We start from the raw sequence: 18,014 nt of genomic DNA, 5'->3' as shown, positions 1-18,014 counted from the left end.
GTCTGGGTCCAAAATTAGGATCCGAACAAAGAATCAGATTGGATCGGGGTTATTTATGACCCGATCCGGCCCGATCCAACCTATTTGCACTCCTAAGTTTAATTAAAAAAAAACTTTCTTACCACCTAATCAACATTTACGTGAATTGCACGTGCCACGTCAGTAAAACGTCCGTGGAGGACGATCCATTAGGCGCTGTTGGACCGGAAGCAGGGGATCCTCGGGAGTAAGAGCCTCTCACGGCAATCCCGAGCGCCCCATTCGACGGACACGCGCCCACCATCCAGCGGCAGCCACCACCTCCCCAAAGATTCCTCCTGGAAACACTCCGAACACCGCACTACTCGCCTTTCAAATCCGCACACGAGCGTCGAGACCCTTGCCGTCAACTGGTAACCCGAAAGCCCATTCTCGTCAATTCCCTCCACGCCCCCACAATAAAAACCATTCCTTCTACCCAGCGCCGACGCGTCCAACCACCCGTCCAGCCGTCCTTCCTCCCATATCTCCATTAACGCCCCTCACTGGAGCTCATTCTCCATGTATTTCCCTTGGAAATTTCCCTTCTGATCCTTCTCTCCTCTTCTCGCTCGTCAGAACGGTGTAGACTTCTTAGGAAGTCATGGTATCACTGGCGGAATCCCAGATCCCTTCGTCGCAGAGCCCCTGCTCTTCTTCGACTAGGATCCAGAAGTCCCATGGGCGATCGATGAGGACGGTGAGGTGCAATCTATACAAGGATGACCGGAATTGCTCCTTGGATGACGCTCCGGCGACTGGGAACTCGGCGGCGGTGTCGGAGAATTTGACGGATTCCGTGGTGGATTTCAAGCTCCGGGAGCTCGCGGTGGGGATGGGCTCCGCCGACGCCGCCAAATCCGCCTCCACGGAGGACGCCAGCGATCTCCTCGATCTTTCTCGGGATTTCTCCGAGTGCTCCAGCTTCAACTCGGATATATCTGGAGAGCTCCAGCGGCTGGCTTCGATCATCCCTATATCGGAGGCGCCGCAGAGCTCGCCGTCGGATCTGGACGACTTGGAGGTGCTCGGGTCAGGATTCTCCTCCTCGGATATTGCGGAGAGCGCAGCGGCGGTGGAGAGCTTGGAGCCGGCGGTGAGGGCCTGCGTGGAGCGCCTGGAGTCGGTGGCGGCGCCGGTGGAGGCGAAGGGGGCGGCGGCTGCGAAGCTAAGGCTCATGGCGAAGCACCGGTCGGATTTCCGGGCGCTGATCGGTGCCTCAGGGGCGATCCCAGCGCTGATCCCGCTCCTCCGGAGCGCGGATCCGGCGACGCAGGAGAACGCGGTGACTGCGCTGCTGAACCTATCGCTTGAGGAGGCGAACAAGGTCCCGATCACGGCGGCGGGGGCGATCAAGCCGCTGGTGTACGCCCTCCGGACGGGGACGGCGGCGGCGAAGCAGAACGCGGCGTGCGCGCTGCTGAGCCTGGCGATGGTGGAGGAGAACCGGACGACGATCGGGTTATGCGGGGCGATCCCGCCGCTGGTGTCGCTGCTGCTCCACGGGTCGAGTAGGGGGAAGAAGGACGCGCTGACGACGCTGTACAAGCTGTGCTCCGCGAGGCAGAACAAGGAGAGGGCGGTGCGGGCGGGGGTGGCGGGGCCGCTGGTGGGGCTGGTGGGGGAGCGCGGAGGGGGGACGGCAGAGAAGGCGATGGTGGTGCTGGGATCGCTGGCGGCGATCCCGGAGGGGCGGGCGGCGGTGGTGGAGGCCGGGGGGATCCCGGCGCTGGTGGAGGCGATCGAGGACGGGCCGGCCCGGGGGAAGGAGTTCGCCGTGCTCGCCCTCCTCCAGCTCTGCGCCGAGAGCGCCCGCAACCGCGCCCTTCTCGTCCGCGAGGGCGCCATCCCGCCGCTCGTCGCCCTCTCCCAGTCCGGCTCCGCCCGGGCCAAGCACAAGGTTAGTACTTCGCCGCCCTTCTTTTCCCTTTCTTTTTTGTGGAAGACTCGCACCCAAAGTTGTGTCATGTCGTTCCGCAGGCGGAGACGCTTCTGGGGTACCTGCGGGAGCAACGGCAGGACGGCGGCGCTACGCCGGGCGTGGGAAGGCACTAACGGTAACCATAACGGCAGCGGTAACTCCACCACCTGTTTCAATAAGCGAACCCTTTTGTGAATCTTTTTTTGGGGTTACGTGGCTGGCTGAGAGGTGCGGAGGAGATGGAGAGTAAGATGAGCCTCCGGTGGAGTGGAACGGAGTGTTCGTTAATTGTAGTAGTTTATTACGGTGTGCGCTCTATGTAAATAGGGAGGTAGTTTTGTGTGAATATTTTGTTTGTGAGGTTGGAGTTGGGGAGGAGACTTCTGATCTGAAGGTTGACGAGTCTTTTAGGGATGGAGTGGACTTAGTAATAGGGGGTTTAATTAATGATGTTAATGTGTATGGATTGCAAGGGCTTTTCCCAGAGGATTTGGTTATGAAAACCTTTGGTTTTGGTTTGGATTTTTGCGATCCAAATTCTGCTGTTTAGTTATTGATCAAAAAAGTGTGCAATGGATTCTTCTTCTATATACTCATTTTGCTTAGCTTGAAGTCCGAGTTAATCACTCTCCAACTAGTTTCTGTCCAGCGAGATTGCTATGTTCTATCCCTTAGTATTTTGACAAATTCATATGAACCATTGACCCTTAAATTTCTGAAAAAACTGTAGATTATCGTCTCTAAACCATGACATGAGGCCGCTTTGAGGAATTAATATTTTATCTTGGATGTTATAATTAAGATAATTAACATGAGATACGGGAACAAAGAAAGGGACATCCATGGGTGTTTGTCGGGTCCACATGAAGGCCGCCCCACCGACTGAGAGCATAAGCAGGGGCATAACCAGTACAACATCATAATAAAATCTTAAGAGATATAATATGAGTTTAAGGGAAAAGGGTGTGAGAGGCATCATTTGAAAGCAGCCACTTTGATTACTGATTCCAAATCAGCACAGCATTGTTGCCAGGCTTTAGTAATGATGGTTCTGGTAGTTGGTCCACCAAATCAACAGCTTAACAATACTTTTATTATTGCTGCCTTTGTTTTCTAATTGCAACTAGTGTCTTCATCACACTTTAATACCATGGGGGGGTATATATATATATATAGTCAGAATGGGATTTGAATATTAGATGAAAGTGGGTATTGAATTTCGAAAGATTATTGTATTTTCATTCTTCTCTAAAATTAGAATATGAATGGAACTGACTCCAATGATTCCAGAGCCTAACTTCTTCTAACCAAATATGCCTCAAGTGTTTGCTTAGATGAGGGTTCCAGAGGAAAGACATCATTTCTTCTCTGTTTTTCTAAATTAACCAAACTGTTAAGAGGTCTAAGCCATCCACTGTCGGCTCCGACAATGTTGACCGCAGAGGACCAAATTAATGTCTGCGAGATGATATCTTCTTACTTTGATGCCCATAGAGTTTTAGAATTCCTCTATTTCCACCTGGCAATTAGGAAGTAGTTTTGATAATAATGGTAAGAGCACCGACAATCCCCTTCTCCCTCCACCTGGGTCAGAGTCTATGTCTTCAAGCAGAGCCTCTTTATCTAATGCTGCCAGAACCAGCATACCCGAGGACAAGGATACCGAGTGACCTATATCTAGGTGAAAAATTTTGTTTACTGATTACCCTATCCTTATAATTTACAACATCAAGAGCTCTTTATGGCTGCAAAATTTTGTTTAGAAACTTGGGCAGGATGAAGCTGTCATGCTTTCTATAAAATTCTAGTCTCAAATAGATGCACCACGTTATATTAATCCCACACTGCAAATGGTCGGAGTTATGTTATCAGAACACTCCTATTGAAATCAGCAATCAGCAGAGATAAATAATGAAGTGGATCTAGGAAAACCAGGGAATCTAGTTGCAATCAGGGGATCTACTTTTTAAATCTAGAATTAATAGATATACAGTGATAAGGCCCCAAAAGGACTTGGTGCCAGGCTGTGCTTACAGCTTAGCTGTACCGTAAGTGATATAATGAGCATAAAACCGGATGACTAAATAATTTTCCACAACATTATATTATATATATAATTATATATATAATTATCATAGAGACCGGGCTACACTCAAGTAAATTTTTACTCAAATCCAATTAGATCTATACTGAACAATAGAGATCCAATTCGGTCATATCCATATTGATAATTTTAGTCATGGGATGCGATCTAATACCTCTAAATTATTTATATACTAAAAATCATACAATTCAAAAGCTCTTAATCTATGCATCAAATGGTTCAAAAATGGACAGATTTTTAATATGTAACCAGTTTAAAAATATTAGATCATATGCAATGGTTTGGAACATTAATATGGACCTTTATTGTTCAATGTAGATCTGACTGAATCTGAATGGAGATCTATATATATATATATATATATATATATTGCTATCAACATCCTTCCTGAAAATGGTGTTGCATAGGACCACAAACATCAACTTCATGACTCAGCATCCCCAGCCATGATACAAGGCTAACTTCAACTCCACTTGGGTCAATAAGATCAATCCACTAGTCCACTCTCATACGTCTCCCAGATTTAATAATGGGCTAGATCCACTCAAAGGAGCCTTGGGATAACACCGGCTCCAGACCGCAACAAAAATGTGTTGCCTTGTCAATAGCTTTAGTTAGGGTCATGGCTGCAGATGAAAAATTATTCATGCCGGATGCCACCCAAAAAACAAACGAATTAGTCTAAAGTTGCAAGCATTGATGCCACACAAAAGGATTGGTTGAATACCGAGCTGGCCCCTTGGCCTCATCAAATTATGCAAGGAAAACAAACAGCCGTGGATGGTAATGGGGCGGCTATAACCCCATTGCTCCGAGGTGGTCAATGGAGGTAAACCAGCATTATGATACTCCCAAGAGGAGCATGGCAGTATCCTTCTCGCTTTCTCAATTGCAGTTCTCTTTTTCAGGTTGGTGGGCCTCATACGACCATGTGAGAACTCCATGCGTAAAAAGCTAGAACTTTTTTTCACCCGAGAGTACAGGGGGATGATGCTCGCATAGCAACATGTGAAGCCAGGCTCAGTACTACTCTTTTGCTTTTGGAATTGCCAATTCCTGCCTGAAGCTCCATATCTGGACCTAAGCATGCTGTGGGACAACGATATCTTCCGTACAGGGAATGCAGGATGGCGTCCACTTTTTCCTTATGCTAACTGTGACTCTTTTTACTTCGTCTGGTGTTCATAGCATTGAAGAAAGGCCGGCGAGCCTATGGTCGCCCACATGTGGTCCATTTGGAAGATAGCAGGAGATGGAATCCAGGGATGCTTTGGATCCACCGCCCACCTTTTTTTTTTTTTGTTGTTAGATATATAGGTTTAAAAACACCATACATCCATGAGAATAAGAAAATAAAATATTTAAGAATTCAGAAGGATCCGCTGTTGAATCTCAAAATATAGTTTCGGTATTGTTTGTCATGTAAGTCGCCATCCAATTTGCTGCAATATTAGCTTTTCCGTAGATATATGAAGTCTTCTATGAGATTAATGAAGAGATGGTGTCGGGCCTCCGACGAGGTTTTGCTCTCATGGATGGCCCCAGGCTTTGCTCTTTGGGATTCCATGTCCTTCCTTGCAACTCCAGCTGGGTTTTCACCTAAAAGCTATGGGACAACGCTATCATTTGAACAGGAAACTTGATATGCTCTCATGTGGCATCCTGTGATTGGGGATCAATTTCCTTTCCATTGCTCTCTATGGAACAGTAAAGAATGGGGATCAATGTATTGTAGAAGATGAAAAGAGACTTTAGTATCCACAGGGCTATTTATGGGTCCACTTGATAGCTACCTTTCATCTTTTAGCAGCGCTCTAATCACGTATGAGAGGGATGATCAAAATTCTGAATACTAGATTGATGTCAAAAGAATAAATTTGTTCTTAATCTACCAACTCGATACTTGGGAAGGGATGACTGAAAATTTTAAGTCAAACTTCAATCTTCAAGAAAGCAGCAATGGCTGAAAATTACAGGCAAACTGTGAAAGAGAATATAAGACAAACTACAACACTTTACACTGACTTCAACAGTGTATATCGGCCTGCCCGTGACAAGAATCTCCATTTCCACCCGTTCATCTTAGAAATGATTTTCTTACATAAGGGAGAGAAGCCATTTGCCTTTAATCTTTTACCTGCCATCGGGGTGTCCAAGTGCCTGAAGGTCCTTGAATGAGTATTTATGTTTAAGATAGAACTGATATTGTTTCTAATGCTCTGTGCCAAAATAGAGCTGAAAATGATTAGAGACTTCCGAAGGTTCACAGATTGACCCAAGTGAAAGCAGTATTCAAGCATAATATGCTTCAGGGCTTCTGCATTATTAATTGTAGCTTTTATTGTAAGCAAGAGATCGTCTGCAAACATAAGATGGGAAATCTTGAACCATTTGTAGAGGTCTGAAAACCTGTGACTCCCCTGCATCCATGGCTACTTGAATTCTTCTCATTAGCATTTCTAAACACAAAACAAATAAGGAAAAAGTAGACATCACTGGTTAAGCCCAAGGTCGAACCAAACCAAAGGGTGGGGCTGCCATTAATTAACACCAAAAAGGCAGAATCAGACAAGCAAGCTGCAGTCCATTTAATCATAATGGTTACGAACCTCCAATTGATAACTCCATTTTACACGGTCCTAAGCCCTCTCCATATCGGCTTTAATCATCATCAGAGCCTTTTGATTTCGGAGCTACCTGCAAGAAGGGAAGAACTTCTTGAGCAATGATAATATTATCAGTAATTTCCTACCTTGGATGAATACTCCCTGTTCTTCCAAGACCAACATTGGCAGGCAAACCTTTGATCTGTTAGCCAGCAATTTGGCAACCATCTTGTAGATGTTGTTTCATAAATTGATGGGGTGGAAATCTTTCAGCTCCTTGGCATCTGATCCAGTCAAAGAGAAAGAAGAATTTCTTTAACTTGCTTAACTCGAATTTCTAAAAGATAACTAGAAGGAGATGGAAGAATTTTCAAAGTAGGATTTAAGTCCTTTTTTTTTTATTGATTCTCCGCATCCTAAACTATAGCACATAGCCCCTATATATAATACTAGTGGGGTCCCCCTCTTTTAAAATTTGGGTTGGATTTCTCTCCTAGTTCGAATAGGACTAGTTATCATAAAATAAATATGTCTAATAAAAATATTCTTAAAAAACTAAAATTTTTGAAGAGGTAGATCCGACTTTTATATCAACTTTACCTCCTATTACTCCACCTGATTCTTCTTGGATAGAAAGCTATGCTCGGTCAAAGTCTTACTTGACAAGAAACTTTGGGTTTGCCTAGCCCATTTTATGGCCTAAACAAAGGAATTTCAGTCTGATTCAATCTCAGATTGGCCTGAAGTTGTAGATATCAAAAAACTACCTAATTTTAAAAAAAAAGATCATCTCAATCTGGCATCCTATGACTAAGTTATGACATCTGAAATTTTGGCATGTGATTCGGCTTTCTGATGTAGTAGATCTTGCTCCGGACCTTGTCCAGCCTTTCTCATTGTGGCCAAAATATTCCACATCGAATTTTCATAGTAGACAAAGTGATCCACATCGAGTCTCGTGATCCTCCTAAATACCTATAGTGGCCAAAGTGATCTACATCGAGTCTAATAATCTTTTTAGAATTTGTAGTAGCCAAAGTAGTCTATATTGAGTGTGGTAATTTTTCTGAATACTCATAGTAGCTAAATTAGTCCACATCGAGTTTGGTGATCCCCTTAGATCTCATAGTGGCTAAAGTGATCCACATCGAGTCTAGTGATCCTTTTGCATGTACATAGTGGCCAATATAGTCCATATCGAGTTGGGTGATCTTTTTAAATATTTATAGTGGCCAAAGTGTTCCATATTAAGTTTAGTGATTTTATTGGATTCTCGTAGCGACTAAAATGATCCACATCGAGTCCAGTGATCCTCTTGAATACTCGTACTGGCCAAAATGGTCCATATTGAGTCCGGTGATCTTTCTAGATTAAAGCTATTTTTGTTTAGAGGATTCAACTTCTGCTAAATCAGAATGAAGATGGAAAAGCACCTGCTTCCCTCCCTCATGGATGAACCACTTGGTTTTGCTCGAAGATAGAATTGCCGGTGTTTGTGTTGAAAGCGTCGCCAATCGAGACACGATCTTAGCACTGAAGATATCTTCTCCTCTAATTGTATGAGACATTCTATCATCTCATCATCCATCGAGGTAGAGCTAGCAACCGTACTCGTCTTTGTTCTTCAATATACTTCAAACAAAGATAGCCCTTCTCCTAACTGCTTGTATCTCTCATGCATTCAGTCCATGAACTAAGACTCTCGTAGATGTAGAGAACTGAAGCTTTGGTACCAACTTAATCTAATTAGATCAAGTTAGAATTCCATCAAGTAAGAGCATGGAGTTGATACCAACTTGATTTGATCGCCAAGAAGGAAGAATTTCTTCAATCCATTCAACTCGGATATCTAAAAGAAAACTAGAAGGAGATGGAAGAATTTTGAAAGTAAGGCTTAAGTTCTTTTTTCTTTCATTGATTCTCCACATTCTAATCTGTGGTACGTAGCCCCTATTTATAATACTAGTGAGGTCCATCCTTTCACAAATTGGTTTAGATTTCTCTTTTAGTTTGAATATGACTAGGTATTCTAAAATAAATATGACTAATAGCAATATTCTAGAAAAAACGTTAATTCTTGAAAAGGTAGATCTCGACTTCTACATCAATTCTGTCTTCTGTCACTCCGCCTAATTCTTCTTTGATAGAGAGCTAGGCCCGATCAAAGTCTTATCCGAAAAGAAAACTTTCGATTTGACCAGTCCATTTTGGGGCCTAAATGATAAAGTTTCTGCCCGATTCAACCCTTAGGAGTTGGCCCAAAGTTGTAGATCTCGAAAAATTATTCAATTTTAATTAGCTTATTTCGAAAACTAAATAATGAAATTTCAGCCCGATTCAACCTCCTAGGAGGTTGGCCCAAAGTTACAAATCTTGAGAAACTATCCATTTTTTATATAAAAAAGTGATTATCTCAATCAGACATCGTATGACCAAGTTATGAACTTCAAAAGTTTGGCATGCAATTCGGCTTTTTGATGTAGTGGATCTTGCTTCTGGATCTTGTCCAGCCCTGCTCGTAGTGGCTAAAGTGATCTGCATCGAGTCTGGTAATCTTTCTGGATACCCATAGTAGCTAAAGTGATCTACATCGAGTCCGACGATCTTTTTAAATACCCGTAGTAGCCAAGTAGTCCACATCAAGTATGGTGATCCTTCTGAATGCTCGTAGTGGCTAAATTGGTTCACATCGAGTCTGGTGATCTTTCTGGATACCCATAGTAGCTAAAGTGATCTACATCGAGTTTGGTGATCTTTTTTGGATATCTGTACTGGCTTAAGTATCCACAACGAGTTTGCTAATCCTCTTGGATATCTGTAGTGGTTAATATGATCCACATCGAGTATGGTGATCTTCCTAAATACTCGTAGTGGACAAAGTGTTCACCTTAAGTTTGGTGATCTCCTTAGATACTCATAGTGGCCAAAGCGATACACATTGAGTCTAGTGATCCTCTTAAATATTTGTAATGGCCTACATCAAGTCCGATGATCCTTTTGAATCAGAATCCACCTTCTTTAGAATCAGAGTAGTGAAGTTTGTTCCCCCCTTTGGGAATCCTTCCTATGACTAACATTTTGTTGATGGCCTCTATGACATTCTTCCTATTTTTTTGCTAAAAGAGTTTAAAGAAAGATCCCCATTAGGGCCATAGACTTTATCTAAAAAGATACTTGCCACCACCTGGTCAATCTCCCTCTCTGAAATGGCGGCTACATGTAGGTCATTGTTCTGAACTATTTGTGATTGCAGGTAAACTATAGTTTGTACAAAAAAGAGCTAGATTCCAATTACAGCAAAAATATTGCTAAAAGGACTGATGAATCTCCTTATCATTGGTAAGCTAATTGTCCTTTGTAGTTATAACCCTCTTGATTCTATTCCTTCTTCGACACAAACTTGTGGTTCGATGGAAAAAGGAGGTATTCAAATCACCATCCTTCAACCATTAAACTCTAGACTTCTGCTTCCACATAATTTCTTGCTGCTTCATCACCCTATTGTGATCCCGGAGCTTTTTAAGAAGGATCTCATGTTGAGCAGCACTCAAGCCTCTTGATCGAATGTCCTTCTCTTGCAAATTAGCTATTTCAACCTCCAACCTCTTACCCTTCTGTTGTTGCCCTTTCTGTCCTATTTCAGGTAAGCTAGGAAAGTCGGAATATCTGGAGAGCTCGGTTGGTTAAGATAGAAGACACCCACCAAGCATGACTAGATGAGACCCGGATGCATGCATGGACATGATATTGATGTCAAGCTAGCTAGAAAGATGTGGGTTAAATGAAGAATAGAGAACAGCGTGGGTCTAAATGCCTTAACATTCAAGAACATTTGCTACTATCTCACCACTACTTGAAGAAGATGGTCATGGGAATGGATGAGGGCATAGTGTTGGGTTATAGTAGAAGGATGTAGTATCGGGCTACGGTCAAGGTATAGTGCTAGGTTGTGATGAAAGCTAAGTTACACTTCTTCCTAGAAAAATGACTAAGATAAAGATAAAAAATTGATTGGTTTGATTATCAAAAGATCCTTCATATACAATACAATTCTAATATTTATATAAAGACATGATAACTAAAGCATAACTAAAATAAAATAACCATAATACAACTGCTAGTCTTTGTAACTATCTTTATCGCCAAGATCTCAATTGATTTTGATAGTTCATGACTTTCATGATCCCAATGCCATGTAACTGCAACTTGGGATACTTTATACCTCTCGTCCTGCTGCTTGTACAAGTATAATTTCATCTTCCGCTTGATTATTTATATTATAGTAGAATCCTATCCGTTTGGTCTTTATTTTTATACTTGGCACAATTTGCTGCAACCAAACTCGACTCTGCCCGGCAAGGGTCATGTGACTTTGCATATTTGGCTCTCTAAAATCCGATCCATGTGACAGTTACTATCTGCTGCCATTTGGATTGTTAAGATAAGGTATAAACACCTTCTCAAATAGATTACTAACAATGCCTTCCTTGGCGCTCTTGCTCATTTTGGTTCCAACATGGTTTCAAGCTATTTAATGAAATGCTTCAGAGAAATGTGGTCTCATCTAACACCATGGTTATCGGCTATGCCAATGATGATGATCTAACCTTGGCAAAGGACTTTTGTGATAAAATGCTTGTCTAAGTTATTGTCTTTTGGCTTATCATGATGTTGGAATACCATAAGATAGATGCCACATGATCATGTGTTTGATAGATGCCATTCAATTGTTATTTGATAGAATGTCTAAGAGGAACTTTATCTCATGCATGGTAATGGTCGCCTAGGTTCTCATAGTGTGGTTAACCATAAGAGACCCTAATGTTGTTTCATAAGATGCACTTGAGCCAAATATAGCCATCATGGTTGGTATCATTTTGACTACTGCTAGGGCTAAAAATTGATTATATTTTATCGGCTCTATTAGCTTCTGTACTTGATTTTCGAGTTAGATTTAGATAAAAATATTTGTTTCCGAGGGCTTGATTAGCTAAATGTGGCCACCATAGTTGGTGTCATTCTTCTGCTAATAGGGCTAATATTGTTTGACCGTATTTCTATATTTGTATAAACTTTTTTCTAAAGTTCTTTTCATAACAAATTATTCATGATTCCTTTTATTTATGCTGCAACAAAATAGTAACGGCAGTATTTAAATAGTTTTTAATTTTTATATATTTTTGTTATTTGATAAAATTGTTGGTCTAGATGTTTGGACAGATTGGTCAAGATTAATAATTACGTCTTAGACTATTACCTTGTTACTACGCATTGCCTGCAACTTTGATGGTAGATTTTACTTCCATCCTTTATGATTATGTCCTTTATCTTATTTTTATATTATCGAAGTCAGTTCAAATCTAATTTATATCCAAATAATATCCAATCTATACTTGTAACTTTTTAAAATAAATATGGATATGTTTAATGTTCAGTTCTTATCCATATTCGTTAATGTCACGACCCCCGCCCCGTTCCCGGCGGGCCGCCGCGACGGTCCTAGGGTGCGGGTAGGCATAAGGCCACCAGCCACCGCGTAGAACCCTACTACCTATCAATCATCAATAAATCTTGAAAAATTTGGCATGATGCATGCACAAAATGATCACTTTTCCTATAGTGACCTGTCAGGATTATCTCAATACATACAACACACTACCTGTCAGAGCAGCAATCACATAATCTGTCACATAATAAACCTGGACAATATATAGCAATACATTATCACAGGCACACCACTGATCTGCACACACATATATATATACCTGCTTCCTAATCCATCCATGGTCAACCCATATCCACAACAGGATCTATGACTGTAACTATGCACTATATACAATAGAAGGTTTATAATACACCAAAAGGTATAAACCACTATCTACATTATACTATACTATGGAGCGGCACAGCTAGCAGGCAACCACTAATCCTGCTCCTCTTTATACAATACCTGCCCTGCAATCAAAAACACCAAACTGGGGAGTGAGTATATAAATACTCAGTGAGTGGAGTAGAGAGTACTATGCACATGAGACAGAATATAATCATGGCTCGAGATGAAATCTCAAGATCAATAACAACATGAACATGAACTCAACATAGAGAATATGGAATAAATCATCAATATTACCACAATCAATATCAACTCATCTGAAGCATATATGGAATAATCAAGCAAACATATATGCTACTCATGAATATGCTCAACAGATCATAATGCTGGAACATACAAATCAGGTGTCAATATGCTGAAATCATCACTAGACAGCTGTCGGGAGGTGGGTTTTACGCCCCAGGCGAACCAGCAACAACTCCCTACTGTCACATGCATATGCAGGATAAGACACCATACCGATAACATAAATGCTAGACAGCTGTCGGGAGGTGGGTTTTACGCCCCAGGCGAACCAGCAACAACTCCCTACTGTCACATGCATATGTAGGATAAGACACCATACCGATAACATAAATGCTAGACAGCTATCAGGAGGTGGGTTTTACGCCCCAGGCGAACCAGCAACAACTCCCTACTGTCACATGCATATGCAGGATAAGACACCACACTGATCATATAAATGCTGGCCAGTATCCAGAACAGAAATCCATCTCACATCTACATACTAAACGGCACCTCGCGGGAATTCTACATCCGCGGAAAGCCATACTGCACCTCGCGGGGTCTTACTATGCCCGGCGGCAAGCAGAATATAAGTCGTAGGACCGGCCGATCCTACGCCTAGGGCCGTGTCCCCCCCTAGGAAGGGACTGGGCTCCGCCCACCCAGAAGGCTACTATGTGCACAAAGGCCGATGTTCAACCCCCATCGACTATAGGTGTCCTGCAGATACTGCCAAGCCATGCATAAATGCCATAATGCACCCTCCCAATACTCTACTAAAAAGGAGTATAATCAAGATTACCACTCACTCGATCATGACCCAATCATAAACTAACATCAGGGTTGGGAGTGAGGAATCACGGGAGTACAATGCAACTCAATATACCATGAGAAGGGCTCTACAAGTCTTTGAAATAGAGGAAATGAAATCAATTTACAAAAGAAGTCATTTCACAATTCGGAATCAATTTGATTACTCATCAACCCCTCGTAATTCCTCTCAATGTTCCCTCACATGCATGTACAGAATAATCAAGCATGGAGAATCAAGATTATAGAGGAATCTACTACAATATCAATCAATATGCTCAAGTGGAATCAATTCACACTTGGCGACATTCATGAAAATGAATTAAGAATGCTCATAGTGCAAAGTACATGACTCCCACTCACCTGCCAATCCGGCACGGCCTCGATACGCCTCTAGAATTCTACAGCAGGCAGTGGGGAACTTCTTCCTCTCGTTCCCTAGCTTCTTGCCCAACTGTGACATGCATTTACCATACATTTAGTCTTGTATCAAGGTCATAATCTACGTGCCAATTATAATATAGGGAACTTTAATTGATTCAACTCCCCCGTTCCCTAAATCTTTTCTTTTCTTTCTCTTTTTCTTTTTCTATTAATTAACTCATCATTTATGTGTATTAGGGACTCCCTTGCACGAGTACAAGGTCTCCCTTAGCCTAATCTAGGCTTAATACCCTATTATGGCATGAAATCCCTTATTTTCCACCCGGATGAACAGTAACCCGAACTGACAGTGGGTTACTTCATCCCGGTTTTGATCCACTTTCAGGACTCCAAATTTGATGAAATTTTTACCTAACATTCTACACTCATAGAGGATTCCAAAGAGATAACATGCATCATCATCGGAGGCCGTTTGACCCCCTAAATAATTCGCCGAAGTTGGGACTTCGACACAGTTTTTCCGTAGTGCCGGAAAAATTTGTTAAAATCCGTTTCTTCTTCTTTTAACCGCCTCTACAACCCTTATCCGACCTCTCTAGACTATATCCACCCTTTGTATAGCCTAATGTCATCAAAAGACTAGATAGGGACGGATATTTACCTTTTTCTTTTTGGAAATTGAGGTCCTTGCGTAGAGGGGAAGGAGATCTACGTTTTTCCCTTCAGCTGGAAGTGCAACCGGGATCCCTTTCCTCCTTGAATCCCCTTCCTCTTCTTCTTTCTTCTTCTTCTTCTTCTCTTTTTCTTTCTTTCTTTCCTCTGTTTCACGCCTGAGAACCCCCTCCCTCTTTCTCTCGGTTTCACCAGCTCAAACCCTCCAATTAAATCACATCAAAACACTATTCACCCTTTGTTTAATATTATTAAATTCCCATTTTGCCCCTAACACTTCAACATATCTACCGTTATGCCATTAACTTTTGATTCCTTCCAATTTTACCCTTACCACTTCAATGCATCTACAACTATGCCATTATCTTTTGATTCTTTCCTATTTTACCCCTTATATTAATTTTAAAGGACTATTCTATCCCTTTTTATAAAAAAAAAATTTTGGGGTTGTTACAGTTAAGAACAAATATGAATATCAATTTTGATATTCATTTAGCATCTGCATTCATTTTCATATTTGTTGAAAAGATATTGATACAAATATTTGATCCATATCCAATGTATTTTCAGGCCTAATTATTGCCCAACTAAAAAGTGATCTTGAGATATATAAAATATTGTTGATAATTATTTTATTTTGATGTATATTTATTTGTATTATAATAATATATTTATATTAGAAATAAGCATGGGGTGGATGCATATTTACCAACCTATTAAAAGGGTAATCATATCTATTTTAGATAATCGAACCAAATAGGTTTTGTATACTTGTAATTCTCATTTGCAGCTTTTCTAGAAAAGAAGTTTTGCAACAATCATAATTGTATCCAAGCTATCAAGATTTAGATGCATGCAACTACAATAGCTATGATTCCACTTGCATGCAACTTGTATCATATTATATTTCTAGTTGTAACGAACCAAACAACCTTATTATTAATTAGACTTCCAGACAAGCCTGTAAATCATTATGAATTTAAACATATGCACGCAAGTCCAGCCTCCGACTCATGGTTACCTATTGAAAACCATAAAATAAACTCGAGCAGTTGTGACTACAAGAAGAAGTCAGCTCCTCATCCACTTGATTATGGTATTGTCAAGAAGTTATGGTGTATAGACTGTTATTCTTACCAAGTGAGATGATGATAGACTTTCCCATCTCTCTCTTCTATTCTTTTTGTTATAAAAAAATTCATTATGATTTGTGTTTGGATATTTATACAGTTACTCCCTTATAGTTATCCTAAAAATAATCACTTATTAATGACCAAACAGATGGCATCTTTTATACTAATAGATATGCACATTTAATAATGGACAGATTTCTCAACTTGCTGCTCTTAAGTCAACCCCAGGCTTCCCTTTCATCTGTGTAGATGAATGTGGTGCTTTCCCGTTTGTTTCTCCTAATGATGTATGTGCTTACCTAGGCCTTGGAGCACACTAGTCAATCCTTACGAGGACTTCCTGCTATTTTGACTTCCTAAGCCTTTGAGTCTAGATTCTCTTTGATATTTAAATAGCCACTTTGAATTTAGGAATTACATGCTCCTCAATCAATGGAGTGGATGATGTCTAGATCCACCATGCTTGAGTTATTTAACATGTCCACTAAATCAAACCATGCACATATTTCTACAAGGTCAGTCAAAGTCATCATTGGATATCATCAACCTACCGGTCGATGGTCAAACTATTTTTAGGAGAAGAAAGTTACACAATACCAGATGTGGGTATGGATTAGGTTTGGCTACTTGATCCAAACTATAGTTTCAGGTCAAGTTTTCACTCTTCTTGTGCATTACAAATCAATAGAATTCTTCTTAATTTGACGATATTAGGTCAAATTTGGTCCATATTTTATAGAGCATAATCGACAATCTTAGCTATTTTGGATTGGAGGTGTTGTTGTTGTTGGTTTAGATTAATGAGTTCACATCCCTTCATTGACTTTGGTTAAGAATAGTTTTGGATTCACAAAGCAAACCAGATACTTGGCTAATATTCTTATTTAGTTCAAGTTGGATATGGCATCCTCGAATAAATTTAATACAAACCACATAAATTTCTCCATGTTTCTTGGTTGCTAGCAATTTGCCAAAGGGAAATGAGGTTGATAGCACAGAGTTTTGCAGTTTATTACATCATTCAAATGTAATTTTTGATGTTCAAGGTAAAAGGTGTCTTGCTTATAGTTGTTTGGACCATCAGCCAAACCAAAAGGGCCAAGCGATGAGCCACCTTAACTAATGTCTTATAACCACTCAGCCAACTCCTTTTCAACTCCTCTCTAAGCTCTCACTTGTTACATCCACTCTATCAGCGTCAAGGTCAAGGGCTAGGGTTTCTCTAATAGCCATCTTGCAGGCTGATGGTCCCTACAAGCCATCCTTGGTACCAATTCCGTTCAATTAATCAAGCCTTTTTGCCATCATGTTGGTTGGTGAAAACCTTAATAATTACATTTTTTATCATATTTGCCACTAGATACTGTTTCACATGCATGACAATGCCCTATCTTGCGCTTATACACCGGACTGTAACCATGCACCTTAGTTACCTAAGCTTCATCCAACCTATGTGATGAAGCACAGCTCATGACAATAGTGTTGCGGATTGCGTTGCTGCATATGTAGGCAACCATATGAGATCAATTTTTTGAAACTGTACTATTGGGGTTGAAATTTGGCCTGAGGGTGACCACGCCGGAGGAAGCCGAGAAGACGCCGACCGGGATGGAGAAAGAGAGCCACCTCATGCGCTCTGGAGCACCTGCACAAAGCCTTGGCCGGGGATTCCGGTGAAGGCCCTCTAATGGCTAAGTTAGAGTTGATCCATCATTTTTTGGGAAAAAAATCTCTGAGTGTTTTTGGTATGGCTTATTTTAGTCCTCATAAGGGTGCCCAGGTGGCTGAGGTATGATTCTTTTTTATTATGGAAGGAGATGGTCTTGGTCAATTGGCATGTGGCCAAGGCCAGGGCTCGCTTGAGGCACACGGTTTGGACAGTCCTTGTGCACGGCATGACGTTGGCTGGTGTGGCAGGGTATGACTCTTGGCAGGTATGATAGGGTATGGCTTTTGGCAAGGTCGGCTCGGCCTTTGATAGGGTTCGAGGTCGGCCTGGCTCTCGGCGAGACTGAGACCTGGCCTACTCAGCTCTTAGGTCTGCTCAGCAGAAATTGGATGGTTCCATGCTAGAGCAGGACGATCCATTTTGCTTCCCATCATGTACCAAATCGGTTCGTGTACTGGTGAGGGATTTGCCATACTCTGATGTGTCAGGCTGTATTTATAGAAGAGCAGTGTAGCTTACCTATCTCAACAGGCAAAGAAAACAAAAAGAAAAAGAGCACGATTTATTGCCATCAAGTTT

At 41.5% G+C, this 18,014-nt stretch overlaps 1 protein-coding gene and 1 long non-coding RNA gene across 2 annotated transcripts; one reads left to right on the top strand and one right to left on the bottom strand.

Annotated features, from left to right (window-relative positions):
- Nucleotides 1-280: 280 nt before the first annotated feature.
- Nucleotides 281-2,461, top strand: LOC120111049 (ARM repeat superfamily protein). The gene is made up of 2 exons (XM_039127384.3): nt 281-1,918; nt 1,999-2,461. Exons 1-2 carry the CDS (start codon nt 623-625, stop codon nt 2,071-2,073), a joined length of 1,371 nt encoding a protein of 456 aa, XP_038983312.2. The 5' UTR covers nt 281-622; the 3' UTR covers nt 2,074-2,461.
- Nucleotides 2,462-5,851: 3,390 nt separating this feature from the next.
- Nucleotides 5,852-7,056, bottom strand: LOC148702891 (uncharacterized). Its single transcript, XR_015967277.2, has 3 exons — nt 6,845-7,056; nt 6,653-6,740; nt 5,852-6,502 (listed from the first exon to the last, which is right to left on the bottom strand). It is a non-coding gene; the product is annotated as an uncharacterized LOC148702891 (long non-coding RNA).
- Nucleotides 7,057-18,014: the final 10,958 nt, after the last annotated feature.

This window comes from Phoenix dactylifera, chromosome 7, assembly GCF_051530095.1.
Source record: "Phoenix dactylifera cultivar Ajwa chromosome 7, Ajwa_hap1_PhDact_Kaust_v1.1, whole genome shotgun sequence".
In the NCBI taxonomy this organism is placed as follows: Eukaryota; Viridiplantae; Streptophyta; class Magnoliopsida; order Arecales; family Arecaceae; genus Phoenix; species Phoenix dactylifera.
Note: the sequence above shows the minus strand (reverse complement) of the source record. Positions and strands in the feature narration are given on the sequence as shown.